The sequence below is a fragment of the Barbatula barbatula genome (genome assembly GCF_947034865.1).
Source record: "Barbatula barbatula genome assembly, chromosome: 6".
NCBI lineage: Eukaryota > Metazoa > Chordata > Actinopteri > Cypriniformes > Nemacheilidae > Barbatula > Barbatula barbatula.
In genome coordinates, this window is record NC_136765.1 from 21,447,805 (window position 1) to 21,464,079 (window position 16,275).

At 37.9% G+C, this 16,275-nt stretch overlaps 1 protein-coding gene across 1 annotated transcript in view; it reads left to right on the forward strand.

Annotated features, from left to right (window-relative positions):
• nrxn3a (neurexin 3a) overlaps positions 1–16,275 on the forward strand; it is a gene marked incomplete at its 3' end in the record, with an annotated part of 172,585 nt that overhangs the window by 132,334 nt on the left and 23,976 nt on the right. Inside the window, exons 13-14 of the mRNA XM_079458793.1 lie at positions 8,872–8,961; positions 9,998–10,302. Of these exons, the coding sequence (XP_079314919.1) occupies positions 8,872–8,961; positions 9,998–10,302 (395 nt within the window). The remainder of the gene's footprint in view (positions 1–8,871; positions 8,962–9,997; positions 10,303–16,275) is intronic.

A 16,275-nucleotide genomic window follows, 5' to 3' on the forward strand; every position in this document is an offset into this window, starting at 1 on the left:
TTTATAGAGTTTGCACTTGGGCACTACATTTTTTAAAGAGATATTGCTGCAAAACTTCTCACCATGCGAGGGAAAATTGTAAAGTGCTGTTCCATTTTGTGGAACATGCCTAAATATGCAAAGCTGGCACATGGTATTTTTTCTTGTCTATTATGCCAGTCTTTATGTTTTTTTTAACGTCTTTACGTAAAGACATGAACTTTTTTCAGGTTAAGCATGTCAGGGCATCGATTTTTGGTTCCTCACGGCACTCTATAAACCCATTTTATGAGGCCAGCTCTGCTAATTCATCTATTTATCAGTATGCCATTTATATGAATGATATTAGGCATGAAAAATTGAAGAACCAGCATGTGGCTGTGGATGCACATGGATGCATTATACAGAAGTCAGTGGCCGCCTGCGTTTTTAGGTCTAAAGTTTCATTTTTGGCTGCACGGCGATTTGCACCAGACAGACATAAGAGCCGAGGAAATATATCATTGAGATTTATAGGTGGCACAGTTGTGTAACACTTCTATTTAAATGTCAGCAAAATTTACTTTCTCTGCCAAAGTTTCAACATGATAATAAAATATTTATGCATGCACACGGCCACCTGCGAATTGGATATGATTATGCCTGAAGACAGATGTCCCCTCATGGCAACCTGCTCTTTGCATTGGCTCCCGCTTCTTCGTAAGGTTTGATTTTTCAATTTGAACTTGTCAGGACATTGATGAAGAAATATCATCTGCAGATTTGAGTTGTCGGGGTGTGTTTAACAAAGGCTCCGTTCATAACTGATATTTTGTGATACCGTCACAAATGTTTTTTATTCGATTTAAAGGGTAAATGGGATGTAAAGCATTGAACCACATCTAACATCTGGGTTTTATTTTGTTATACTGCAGTTGACCATATAATAGTTATAACCACTTTGTCAATTTACCTAAATTAGTACTAATAGATATACAGCCTAATACAGCAAAACGACCAGAATAAGATCCTGGCCAAGGAAAGTGGCTAATTTACTTTTTTTTTTAATTGCTTAATATTTATGTAAGACACGCTCTTTTACTTACATATACTGGCGCCACCGACCGAACATTTTGGAGGACATTCTCTCTATTTCTCTCTCTCTCTTCCCGTCGCACATGCACATCTGTGTTAGTCGGATAACTCCATAGAAGTAGCCCAGGCCATAAATACTAGTTGTAAAGTCATGCTTCAAAATTTGTACTGAAATGTGCCAAATATGTGAAGAACATATTTGTAGGGACAAAAACCTGACAAATATCTTCAGGTGTGGTTATCATGGTATTGGCAGAATAATAAGAAATAACTTCGAACCACTGAATAACTGAAATTAATTTAATGGTCTCCGTTGAAGTACTAGAAGTGTTTTACATTTATACATTTGTCAGACACTTTTATTCAAAGCAATTCGGGTTTTACATTTTATCAATACATATGTTTGAACCCCTGACCTTGCCGTTGCGAGTGCCGTGCTGTACCAGTTGATCTACGGGAAGGTTTTTTATAGCATTGTTTCCAGAGCTGTGCTTTTGCCAAGTAATTAAACGTAGCCTTGCTGTGCTAAGCACATACAAATAGAGAGGCCAAGGAAGCTGATTGTGTCTTTCAAGCGCGCTCTCTATTTATCTCCCATGGGTCCCGAGGGGTCAAGCTGAGATGTCTACAGGCCCACGAGCACAGGCACCTAAAGCTTATGAGTGTCATTACAACGTACCCCGAGGCCATGTGCAGAATACTCAAAGAACTTTACACCAGCCGTCACTTTGAGAATATATTGTGCTGTGCTTGTCCATTCACCTGACTTGAGCCAAGTGTGCTAATACAATTCGCACACCCTCCGGTAACGGCTAATGAATATGAGTAAGCATTAAAAAAGCTACTTCCATGCTAGTGTGACTTATTGGTGGTAGGCACGGATGTGCCTGGCTTTGCCTGGATTTTTCCAGAAAATGCTGAGGGGGAATTTGACGATTTTTGTATTTAGGTTACAATCTGGAGTTGAAAATCAGCACAATCTTCTTTCGACCGTTTCACTTCGCCATATAATGGACTTATAGAGTGGAAATGTAGTTTCCTAACTTACTGCAAGAGTCAGATAAGCAGTTTCTTTTCAAAGCTGTACCTTCCTCTAGCGTGAACTAACAAATGCAAGCCGTAATACGTTATATTTAGAACATAGCCGATGCTAAGTCTTATGACAAATTATCCTGCGTTGTTACTGATAGTCTAACCACATTTACATGCAAGGAAATGTTTGTGACTAGCATTGGGTTTTTAGTCTGAATCTGATTTCATTTGTATGTTATGAGAATTATAATTACCAATTAGCATTAAAAATACACCTGGTTAATAATTCAGACGAAAATAAAAGATGTTTATCAACCTCCTGTATGGTGAACCCATGTCTCTATTGAAAGACCCTAAAATATAATAGATTTAATGAGTTTGTGCATTTAGAGAGGATTTTAAAGAGTAAACAGATGGAGGCTTAATTCCTTTGTTGAAATGCATCACTCACACGTTTCTCTAATAGCTGTGAGTTTTGTGGATAGATTGATTTGTAGTTTTGTTCTTTGAACTCTCTAGAATCACTGTTGGTAGACATAGAGACATTTGAAAAGCTGCTTATGCCATTCTCTTGTTCGGGATCTCTGATCATGGTTCAGCGTTCACATGAATCATTGAAACAATACAGCAGAGATACCATTAGATTTTATTACACAAGTTACAACAAAACATGATTTGCAGATAGAAACTAAGAAACCATTTTCACTTACATTCACTGGAATAATAAACAAAATATTAACAGTGCTAAATGTTCTGTCACAAACTGAACTGACAGGCAGAAATTGCACAAAATGTATGCTTTGTTTTCTTCACCTGGTGCAGCTTTTAGTAAAGAGCTGTGGTTGATTTCTTTCTATGCTTTTGTATAGTGTTCGTGTCAGCAGATGTGGAGACCATATCACACTGTCAATCCTCCTTCCTCCACTGACTGAATCCTCATAGTTTTCAGAAAAACAGTAAAGATACATTAACACATCATGTTTAATGCTAACATTGCACATATGTAAGAGAATGATTATCAGTTTTTTAAGAGGTTTACCTGTGAATGTATTTAAAATAACGTTAATTGCTAAACTTACTACTTGTGGAACAGTCTGCTGCTGTTCATATATTTTGAGGTCTCACAGGATAAATTTAAGGAGCATAAGCGACTAAAATGGTCTCGATTTCGAGCTCAGCACTCCATCATGCCAATTGCGTGAGGATATTGTGTTCGCGTGAGAATTTATATTTGCGACAGTGGTTGTGTTAAATCTAATCTGTACAAAAGGATACCTTTACAAGGATTAACACTTCCGGAAAAGTCCAAACAACAATACAGTACAGTGGTGTATAGACTATCGTAAAATGTTTACTGCATCATTGGCATTGCAAACATTACATTGCTTTTCAACTTCAAAAAACTCTTTAATAGCTGAAAAATCTGATTTATATTTGTGGCCACGTAGTATTAAATCAAAAATATAAATTCTCTTTACATGCAACCATGTTTTGCACGGACAAACATTTTAATTTACTGTTAAACTAAAAAAACATATTTATCAATATCTTTATAAAAGGCAGACTAAATTGAATCAAACTAAATCTGTATCACTCCGTCTGCAGTACCGCACTGCCCTCACATCTCTTCAGTTTGGCAGGAAATTTCAGTGCGTGTCAATCACACGGGAACTTGACGCCATGTTCGGTAGACCAGCGTATTCATAGGACAGGGGTTATACAACGGACCACAGGGGGAGTTATATCATTTCTGACACACATGTACACAACATGATGGCTCAACAGTGTGTGTCCATAATTACATATCTTTGTGCGCGTGTGCATAAAGTAGGAGAGTTCTTCATTCTGTATGGCTGTCCAGGGGCTTTTTGATGTCCCTGCGTCGTCTTTGGCAGCTCCGACCCAGGCTGGGTAATAGCCAATGACGGTGGGGAAAATGGTAGACGATTACACGTGCAGTGGGTCCTGCTGTTATGCGGTAGCACTGACAGCGGTTGAGACCGCCATAGTTCAGTCAAATCAGCGTATCATTTTGGTGCCATCAGCGCAGTCGGTAGAGACTCATTTTCTGTCTCTTCATGCGCACCCTTCTGAGTAAGGTTCGTCTTGCTTCTTTAACTAAGATGCTCTTACTTTGTGTGACTAAAAAGCAACTAGTCTCTGTTTTAATGGTTTGATGCAATTGTGTATTTATATGAATTAAAAAAACACCTGTTTTCTAAAAGAGAACTTCTGTGCAATTTAATACAAGTAACTTTTTGAATGCATTAAGTGCGGAGCCATTAAGGTTTTTTTATAGGCAATAACAGCCCCCTATTGCGTGTGGTTGGGCGGAAATGTATTGGTTTGAGCTCACAAGTATAATCATATGTGCTTACCTCATGCTGTTTCATGCCTGTGGTTACTAAAGCAACCTTAGAAATGATGCTGTAGAGTCCTATATGGCCCTGCTCCAGAAACGCTAAAGCAGTTAGAATTTATAATGCTCCGCAAATACATTTTACACGTCTCGTCACTTTAATGCTAATGTTTGGATGTCATTAAATGGGCTTACATAATGATTTTGACCCCCAGTCCTGGCTGTTTTTGTGACCTCCCTCTGTAAGGTTGTGATTCCTTAGTTCTGTTAAAACATTTAGAGCTTTTGATGGCTTATTTCTGGTGAAAAACAAGTCCTCGCAGTAAATTGCGGTAAAATAGCACCACCTGCTCAGAATGGCTTTGCTTGTCTCCATTATCTTCTGTTTTACAGAGATTGCTTTTATTTGTATGGCTGTTTAATATGAATGAGACAATCTTTTTCATCTGAGGACACAAAGCAGATGACCAAAAATGTTTTCTTTAGCAGCAGTGTCTGTGCCATACGGCAGTAGGCATGTCTTAACCTCAGAAACCTTCTGTTAAAAGAAGAAAAAATTTAATCAGTCATCTCGGATGCAACATAATGTCTGCAAGGATTTGATCATGGCCCCTAGCAGTCCTTATCAGAAAACGTCCCATCGCCGTGTCTTCATGCAGTCCAGTGAAGTTCGAAAATTCATCAAATCCAATCGACGTGTTCTTCCTTTAAAATGTCCACATTCAGAAGGACAGAACTTCCCTTATCATAAATTGTGCAAATTATGATTAGGAAGCCTTAGTCTTGAGTGTGGAAATATTGATGGAAGGACCCTCGTGATGCTTGACCGGGCCAAACGAAGGCTCTCAAAACAAAAAGACTAGATTGCGTTTTTGACAAAGAAAATAATCTTTAATAGTTTTGAGACAGGTGTCCTACGTGCGAAACAGATACTTGTGCACCCTATGAGCCAAATACAATTACTAGTATCAAAAACAAAATCTGTTGCCCTTATAAATCTCTCCAGAGGGGGAAGGAGATAAGCTTTCAATATGAGCTGTCTTTCTAATCCCACGATTAAATGAAACCACCAAGGATGGCCGGATAAACGTTCCCACTCTCATTGTCTGCTCGGGACTGAGGGACGATCCTCTGGAGTCACATTTCTTATTTGGGAATGTGTTCGGAGCGAGATAATGTGCAGACGGCTCTTTCGATTGAGACACAAGCCAAGTGTAAGAAGAGTTAGCTGGAGAGATTCAAGGGCCACGAGGCGAGTGTTTTAAATTTCCAAATTTCTCCCTGTCAGAGTTTAATGTGTATCAAGTGTGTAGACATTCAGTTCTTCACTTACAGTAACTCGAGGTTTAATGTGAATAGAATACCACAGAAATTCTCTTTCAACCTTTATACTGGTCTCCATGTGAAATGATGCTTCCCTTTTCTTTGGATATATGGGGAGTTGACAAATGTGCCGTAATTGTGTCCTATAATGTGAATGCAATTTTTTTTAAACCAACAATGAAGATAAATCTCTCTTGTGCTATTTGTGTTATTTGTGTTTTATGTTATGCAGTAATGTGCCACTGTATAAAACTACTTGTAAGTCGCTTTGGATAAAAGCGTCTGCCAAATGAATAAATGTAAATGTTGTGTTTTATGTTGTAAAATCATACTGTTGGTTTTTGCTTAATTTGATTTATGACACAACATAGGACATATGTACAGTATGTTAACTTCATTAATAAATCGACATAACTGTAAGATTGTAACATATTTGATAGTTTTCAAATACTATGGTTATACCGTAATACTTTTATGTAATTGTGACTCTTAAACTCAAACTTTAAAAAAATATATTTTTAAATTAGGCAATAGTTGCCAAGAGGAGAGAAACAATGGTTCTGTCACTGGGCAACACAACACAATAGTCTTTATGTGATTTATTTATTTATTGGTGGCTTTAATAATACTTGGAAAGGGAAAGTGTTTTGTGCAAGAAGCTATATTTGTTTTCAGCGATGATGCTCCATAGTAATTCATCACTCTGCAGAGAGAACGAGTGCACGCAGCTTTTCAGGATTACAGCGGGAATATGTTCCCAATCACGAGGATGTTCTTATGAATTATTTTGAGTTGTTATTAGCAGTCTCTTCTATGGAGAGAGATGCGCTGATCACATTGAATTATACAAAATTATAACCATTTCTATGAAACATCTCATACATTTTAAATGTAACACCACGCTTTTTTTCTGTGCACTCGTGGTACTGCAAAACCATTAAGGGCTGCGCTAATTTGGAATTAAAGGATATAAAAATGTGCAGATATCACACATTCTTGTATGTGTTTGTGAAAGTTAATCACGGTAGGAGGAAAATTCCCCCGCAGCGTGTGATCCTGTGCCATGTTAACACCTTGTGCCGCTGTTTCATTTTCAAAGAGCTTTTCATGTCCTCAGGAGTGAGAAAAGATGTCGTGGCCTCTGTTCCTTTGGATCAAAGCGACACAAATCCACAAATGTCTGTGATGTAGGAAGCCCTCAATACTTACTCCCACTTCCCCAAAAACTACAATAAAGCTCCAAAAATATTTTACTTGCAGTGCGGTATATGATAATTTAGTTTATGTAATGATTAAGTGAACATATATAAGAGAAAAAAATAAGTGACTTCTCAGTAGCTTATTTTTGTTTGGTGTTTTATTTAGTGACAAAGTAGGAAGGTGACAAGAAAATCGTCTGGCAAGGAGCAAGGAGCTGTGCAGGTGTAGAAAGAAGAAATATTCTGTCTTAAGCTGTTCTTTTTCTTGAGTCAGAGATTTTGTTTTTAGTATCCACCGTTCCTATAAACGTACCTGAGCTATGAACATCTGTGATGATGGATCACTGACCGTCTTTAATAAAATACATCATCAGGCTAAACTCCGGAGGCACTACTAATAACTGCATGACAGTCGATGTTTAGAGCCCAAAACACTTTTTTATCGGTGTGAAATTTAATTTGGCACTCGAAAATGTACTGAGAGGATGGTGAATGGGAAAACTATGTGCGTGTGGTGAATGTGAATTTGAGAGAGGTCATGGCCTCAGTCTGCTTCACTCCCTGTTTTTGATGGTAATAAGTGTCCCAGTCGTTCTCTCCATCTGTTCTGTGTGCACCTCTTGGAGTCCCACAAGGGCCCTTCATGGACCACCTGCAACAGTAGTGCTTACTGACATCTGTCTAAGGAACTGGCACATGGTCTAAGGTTTGTGCCGGTAACATAAGGATTGCAGGTTGGGCCACGGGTAGGGGTGACCTTGTCATAAATTCAACCAAAAATGGAAATTCTTTCATTATGTACTCCTCCTCATGTCAATCCAAACCTGCATTACTGTTGTTACTTGTTTCACAGAGTCATATACAGATTTTAACATCACGAGGGTGAATAATGATGACCAACATTTTTTTTGGGGGGAGATCATCCTCTCTTTTGCAGCACCTTGCAATAGTCTTGTTTTCTCTTCACTCAATTTTCTTGCTTTTGCTGTGTGTGTTGCTTTAACTCTCACACGTCATTGGGCTTGTGTGACTCAAATTGTAGGTTTTGAGGATATTGGTTGTACCTACCGCTGTCTGAAGACAGCCCTGCCAGTTATGCGGACCCCCTATAGGGTTCCCCGCTCCCCACATACCCCTCCAAAAATGTGGCTCTCGTGACAACCCGCAGTGTTGCGACACCCTTGCCACTCGATGTCGTTGTCGAAGCAGCACGACATTGTTAGCCTCCCTTCCTCAAATGACACCCACACCCCCCCCCCCTGATGCTTCCTGTTGTGTCTCTGCTAACCCCCAATGGTATGGAATATCAGCCGCTGAAGCAAACATCTACAGATGCTTCTCAACTCGGTCCCGGCTCATTCATCAAACATGTTTTCACGACTGTATCATTTCCGTGGCTTTTGAAACATAAGCAGCTGCTGTCTAGTTCTTGTTTATCCATGATTGGCTGTTTTTCCATATGATTATGACTGTTGATGTGATTTACTGTATGAAAAATGCAACATTTCGACCGACATCATTAGCAATCAGCGGAGAAATGTGTATGTAATTATGTGAAGCATGAAAGAGTACGTACTGTCATCTTTTGATGGATAGATGGATTGACCTCAGGCAGCTAATCTGCTTTCTTTCATTACATCTCTTTTGCAGACAAACCCGTATTGTTAATTATAAATATGTTTTTGTCAACTCTGGTAATGGCTGATTTAATTACAAGAGAAGATTGAGTAGCTTCTCAGTTTAAATAGCATTTGATTACTAGAGGAAAAATAAAATTAACTTCTGTTTGACTATGAAAATGAACATTTTTGAAATAGCACATAAATTTACATGACTAAATATCTCTAAAAGTGTTTAAACAACTTGTTAAATATTGTCCAAATTGCTGTCTTTTAAACTTCAAAGGTAACAGCGATAATGAGAGAATACAAATGGCAAATAAGAAAATTCCTTTCAAATATGCCCGGCCCGTAGAGGAGTGGCTTCAGGAGAAAGGTAACACCTCCCTGTTTTTTTCTCTTTTTTTCTTTTGTTATCATTTACATTTCTTTTTATTAACATTTATGTCATTTTTTTGCATTCGTTTGCATTCATTTGAATCGTCTTTATAACTCTTTCTTTTGCCTTTTCTAAGAAAGGGTTTCGTAACTATTTGTCTTGTTATTAAAGTCAGACTAAAACAATAAATTGTTATTGTTCAATGATTATGTATTGGCCTAGTAAAGGTTTTATGAATGTTTTTAAATGTAAATGTTAAAACAAATTAATTGCGTCATAAATTTAAATAGAACACAAATGCAAAACACAAGAGCTGCTGTTACAGGACAGCACTGGAAGTATCATCTGAGATGAGTAAGACGGCACGATAATTGTTTCAGACATTAATTGCATATCATCATGAGTCCAGCTCATTATAATCACTGGAATTACCCACCAAATTAGGACGTTTTTTATTGTCATCATTACAGCAGTAGTTGGAATGATTTTTGCACTCATTTAACAAGAATGAAATTGTTTATGTACTTAGCTTCCGTGATATCTGCCTTGCTGCATTGTTTTCCAAACCTAGTGAAATTGCACATTTAATTTCGTCTCCCATAGATAACATTGCAGTCCAATCAATGGTGTAGAGTTTTTTATTAGCCTCTTAACTGTAACAAAGCACTACCGTTTAAATCTGAATCAAACCTATATCTTAGCAATTTCATGTCCCTGAGAAATCAAGTTTCTCTTATAGAAACAATTACAGTGAAAGTTACTGCAGCCATCATGGGTTTGTAGATGGACTCATTCAGCGAGATGTAATGGGTCTGGTTTATTGTCTGGCCCTGCGAATGTTTACGACACGTCTCATGGTAGTATAACTCTAAGTATTTCAGATAGCAAATTAGGCTAGAGTAAGCCAACGCAGCCATTGTCTTGCGGTTGAGTTTGTTAATTGTACAAGACTGCTATTAATTATGTTACTGAAGGAGATGTTTTCTCTGAAGCCAAACCAATGAATATTCTTAATGTTTCTTTGCGTCCTCAGGGCGGCAGCTAACGATATTCAACACCCAGGCTACGATAAGAATCGGTGGTGCGGATCGCAAGCGTCCGTTTCAGGGCCAGCTCTCGGGTCTCTACTACAACGGCCTGAAAGTGCTCAACATGGCTGCTCAGGGCAACCCCAACATCAGAATCAACGGAAGCGTGCGCCTGGTGGGAGAGATTCCCTCGGCGGGTTCGGCCCGAACCACCGCCCTGCCCCCAGAGATGTCCACCACCTTTATCGAGACCACCACTACCATGTCCACGACCACCACGAGAAAACACCGCACTCCACCCACAATACAGGTACATGTGCTCTTAATACAAAGAGATGTCCAGACAAAAATATAGTTTTCGTACCTGTACTTAGTACCTATGTGGCCAAATGTCCAGTTCGCCATACTGGAAATACAATAAGGCTGTATTTTTTATATTATTTGCATTAGCTAACATGAACTAACAATAAAAAAATTCAGCATTTGTTGATCTTTGTTAGTAAAATAATTCAAATTTATTGAAAAGAAAATTGTTCATGTTAGTTTGCTGTGTATTAATTCATGTAAACAGATATAGTTTTGGATTAAAAAAAAAGAAGAAGAAAATCTATATAACATTATACAGATGAGATTTAGTTAATCAACAGCGAAAATTGTAATTAGCATTTTGTTCAATGACGCATTTGAAAAAATTGTAAACGTGTTGGAAAACAACAGCGGGTGACTCTAAGCAGGTGTAAATGCGTGAAGCTGCCTTAGGGTTTTAATCATTTCTGATGTGGGCCAGCTTGCACTAAACCACAAAATTCATGGCCCAGATTTGCAATTCACATAAATAAGGACAAAACTTTGTTGCAACACAACATTGGGCTTTTTTAGGAGGACTACCACAAAGCTGTCCTTCTTCACAGTCTTAATTGCCAAAATGATTTGTTTTTGTATTTTCTCCGTTTTTTGTTTTTTAGATTGTAGAACTGATTGTTTATTGTAGTATTGAACTAAAAAACAGTCAACTGCAGCCTAACATATAACAACATACTCTGCTCTGTGCTTGTGTCAAACCATAAATATGCAAAAGAGAGGCTTTGTTTCTTTTTTACGAGAAGTCACTCATGCAGGTGCGTTTGAATGATTTTCAAACAATATGCAAACCACTCGCTCCATTTAAAGTGAGTTCAAGCCTCTCTCAGAGATGGCCACGACTGTATTTTAATAAGGTCAAGCGCCTCTCTCGCACGTTTTTGTTTTTATGTTTTTCGAAACTGCTTATGCGGCTTCAGTTTGTTTGTAATTCCCCGCGTCCTTTAGATAAAGCCATTCCCTCGCACTTGACAACCTCGCAGAGCGCCGCCCACATAAAGTTTGACCGGGAGCCAATAAAACACTGTGATTTGGTGAGATGTGATTAGACTGGCCATTTCATAGGCATCCTGGTACAAATTGAGCTGGTGGAGGTGATATTAAAGCCATCAGTCTCTCTTGTCTCTGACAAAGTTTGGCAAGACACATTTATATCCATGAAGCTCCACAGTTGACCGCACAAACAAAGTTTGTGTTAGACTATTGCTAAAAGAATCAGTGCTACAAATTTATTTTCGCTGCTCAGCACATTTCTGTAGTTTAAAGTTTACTAATTGGATCATTATTTGTATTTAATTTTGTATTCTTAGTTTTTTTATAGCTTTAGCTTAATGAGAGCTGCACAATTAATTTAATGCCTTGAATGTCTTTCTTTTAGTAAATGTATAATTGTTTTACATAGATTATTATTGAAAGGAATAGTTCACCTTCAAAAAAGAAATTCTGACATTATTTACACGCCCTCTTGTCATTTCAAACCTGTATGACATGACTTTCTTCTGCAGAACACAAAAGAAGACATTTAGAAAAATGTTGAAACAGAAAACTGTTGGTCCCTATTGGTTTTGTGTCCATTAAGTAGAAGTCAATGGGGACCGATGGTTTTTGGTTACCAAAATCTTTCAAAATATCTTCTTTTGTGTTTTGCAGAAGAATGAAAATCACACAGGTTTAAAATGATGACAGGGTGAGTAAATTATGACAGAATTTTCATTTTGCAGGTGAACTATTCCTTTAAGCGTTGTAATAAATCAAAGATTGGTTGTACATTGGCCCTTCAAAGATGTTACAAATACTAATGTTTTATGCAGTTTAATTCACAGATGCATTTGTGACATACAATTGGGTATTGGTTACTGTAGTAAAGAGAAATAGATAAACAAAAAAAGAAATAAGACACACATTATGTGGTACTCTAATACATGGAATTGTTGCAGTTGTTCATAATATGATATAAATTGATGGAACAAATCAAATACGGTGTCATTGCTGTCAGTGTTTGTGAACATTTTATGCGAGACCGATATGCTTTTACCGAACTGCTTAGGCTGACAGATAGGTAGCAGATGTTAGATGACAGCTCCTCTTAGCCTTCGGGTCAAGATACATGGATAGTGCATTGCTCCGTTAAGAAAGAGGGCACAGCCTAAACACAACCTACTTCTGCCCCAACTGCGGTCTGCAAGAACCCCCCAATGCTAGAGTGTGCACAGCGTGACGGCACAGGGCCCGTGAACCGCGGAGATGGAAATTTCCATTTACACTGAAGGCTGAAGTTGACCATATTTGACTTTATCTGGAAACAGTAGATGCTCAGCCAAGCATCAGACCGCGTTCAATCTGAGCACAAACAGGCAAAACACATGCAAACATTGCGGTATCGATGAAGCATGCGTCCGCCTGCAGCGCACCAGAGAATAAAACATCTCTCTCTGACGTACTCCCGAGCAGCTCTGCTGTAGGTCTTGTCTGCCTTTTTGTGGCAAATAAGATGTTAAGGAATACACAATAGTAGATCGTGATGCATTGAAGAACATTCACAGTTGTGTCTGAGAGGCTTACTTTTATTTCGCAGGCGTCACTAAAAATGATTTGTTTATATTTGTTTATATATGTTTATATTTGTGTGTTCATTTTTTAAATCCTGTCCCACGCACGCTGGCCCATCTTTAGATTCAGGCACCTATTATTTCTGTTAGTATTCATCATTTAAGAATGCATTGAATTCTCCATTCCGGTGTATTTTCCTTTCTTTGCCTCATAATCCACCTTTTTGTCACTTGCATTAAAAAATAGCGTGATATCATCCAATAACCGCATAGAAACGAATAGGCTTTATATATAATCAGGGACTGGGTAGAAATTAGTGATTGAAATGAGCTTGAAATTAGAGAGACGGCAAGCTCCTTCTTTTCTCATCTTCTCAGGAAGAATAGAGGATTGTGGGTACTTCAATGCAATCGGCTGGAGAATTCTCATTAATTCCAATCAGTCTAGTAGGTCAACAGGCTGATGTTGTCATGTTTGCTTTCTCATCCTAATTTGTGCAAACAGGATCAGTAAACAAGTAGTCTGTTACAGTAGGGAAAGCGATTTATTTATGAACCGCAATCCCCTTGCATGTATGCTGTCAGGATGCGGCTTCTATTTTTGATCCATTTGCATTTGTGTCGAAACTGGAACAGGGCCTGCTCATTTTATTAAGCTTAATTAAGATACGGGCTGTGGAGACAGAGAGGAGATATTGCGGTGAGAGGAGTGTATGGATCGCAGCGCAGAACTCTTTCGAGGTTACGTACTCAGTGCTTCTTCAAAGAAATTATCGTGGAAAAAGTCTTGAGAGGAAGATCAGAGGAACGTTTTTTCTGTTTTGGGGCTTTAGAAACTTAGAGAAAAAATGTACTTAATTTCTTTTCTTGGAATGACAGGAGGTAAATTTACGAGAAGGCAGTTATTATTTAGCATATGTTCAAATTTGCTGTTTTTCAGGAAATGGGTTGACAGGTACGTTTTAATACTTTGTTTGGTTAGATATTTGCAAAACCAAGTGACAAACATAAAGGGTGACTAATAATAATGTTTATTGAAAAAAAAAAATCACGAAATGTGGAGATACAAAGTTTTAGAAGGACAGCATCGAACCCAACACAATCTCCTACTAATGGAGCAACAGGAATCATTTACCTGGAAATTTTAATGATGTAATGATTTTACATAAATGTATGCATTATTTAGCATTATTCATACATTCACATTTCATGGTGACCATAAATATTTTATTAATTATATTATTTTTGAGTGAATTGTAATGTTTTCTACAGAGAATATAGAGAACTTTAAATATGTTCAGAAGAATATTCAACACATTAACTGCACAGTTAGTGTGCTAGAAGTTAGGAAAATTTACTATTTCTTTAGCTTGCGGTCTCTCCATTATTCCATTAATGTATTTGAGATCATCGGGCAGACTGGGAGGAAGGTAAACCTTACATTTGAGAGGTGCGATGGAGGAATGTTTTCCTCTGGGCGTCTGAATTATTGATGTACGGCAGGTTAATTGAGCCGCACATATTTTCATTTCAGAGGTGTGAGATGATGATTTGCCTTTCATGGCAACCGTTTCAATTATGATTGCAGACAGCAGAGGGACCTGCACCCGGTCTCATATATCCTTTAGGCTTCTAATAGCGAGACTTTCAAGCCCTTAATGGTAGTGCCATCTCGAAATCACCAAATCCTTCCCGTTTGCTAAACTGCTGAAATATATTACATTAAAGGGCCGAGTGCCAGAGGGGATCAAACCCGTAGTGAGACATCACACAAGGTTTCTCCTCAAATTAGCCCACTTTCAGATATGTTGTCATAACCGCTTTAATTGCTTGAAATGGGACACCAGACAGACCGATTTAATGTACCGGGCATTAGAAAGGATAATGCATATGAAGGCAAAGTTGATTTTGTTAATGTTCTAACTTGTATATCAATGCCTGACAGAGTCAGACAGGGTTTAGTCTGATGCAACCTTTAACAGATGTTTACAAGATTATAGCGTAAATGTTTAAAGCAATAAAAGCAGGGGCTTAGCTGAAAAATGTTGACTCTGATCTATAAAAGTCACTCACTATATAATCTTAATGTAATGAACTAAATGTTTACTTGAACTAAATGTACATTCTTGTGGTCTTATTTTAGACAACTTTTTAAAGAAAGATGCAAAATCTCTTATTTCGTGCCGTTAATGCAGATGATTTGGTCATGTTATGCTCTTGTTTTGAAGTTGTAAAACACTGAACCTATGTAAGGCACGTATGTGGCCAATTTCAGGGATTGTTGTTTGTCACCTTGCATCCGCTGTTCACAGCATCATCTGTCTCTGGCTGTGTTGTGGTTAGGAGGACATGTCGAGAAACAAACAAATTACTTAAACGCTGCGATCTACCTCAAGGTAACAACGGGTTTTCGTTGCATTTAATTAAGCTGCCGCTCTGGGACCATTACAATTGTCCAGCATGGAAAAAACAAATGGATTTCTTTTATTAATAGCTTTCTCACGGATTACTTGTAGATTTAGCAGTTTTGTGACTGCGGGGTCTGAAACAGCAATTATCACAACTGACCGTACTTAAGCAGGCATGTTAAAATAATTTAAATCAGTAATAAGCAAATAAATAATTGTAGTATATATGCTTGCTGAGTTGCTTTTTCAATGTCTGTCAGTGTCGAGTCACGGGAAGCCCATCAGTGTAGCACACCTTGGCAGCTGTTTTTTGTTTAATATTAGTTTTTCAGGTTGGTCCAATGTGATTTGCATGCACGTTCTGAAGTAAGCAAATAAGCAATGCCTCCTTTAACAGAAAGGCGGGACTTGTACCTGATTGAGTCTCCAGCTAGGAGACGACTGTAATATCAGTATCCCAGGGTCTTTCATCAGTCTATATTTTTAACCCATGATCATTAAAGACTAGTTTGTCTTAGCATGTGAAATGAATGCATTTATGCACAGTTTTGACTGTAGCACGCAACGGTTTCCCACAGAGAAGTCCATTATAAGGAAACAGCTTAACGTGGCTCAAGGCAGCGATTAACTAAGAACACTGAATGCTCTGTTATTTTGTTTTTTTGTTTGATATCAGTGGTAAAGAAATGTATTTAATTATTTGGTTATACGTGGTGATTGTTTTGGTTTTAAGCCACGAAGCTGCTTTCTTATAATGGAAACCTATGGGGAGAATAAAAGTATGTGTAAGGGTTATTTTAATCAAATAAAGGTTCATTATAGCAATTAAAACCCATATATAAGCATATATATTTTACATTGGCGACATTAAATAATTTATGATTTAGTGTTCTCACGATTATAACTACGAAACTAACTAGTCACACAAACAATCCCAAACTCGGGGTACAATTTACCAAATCACAT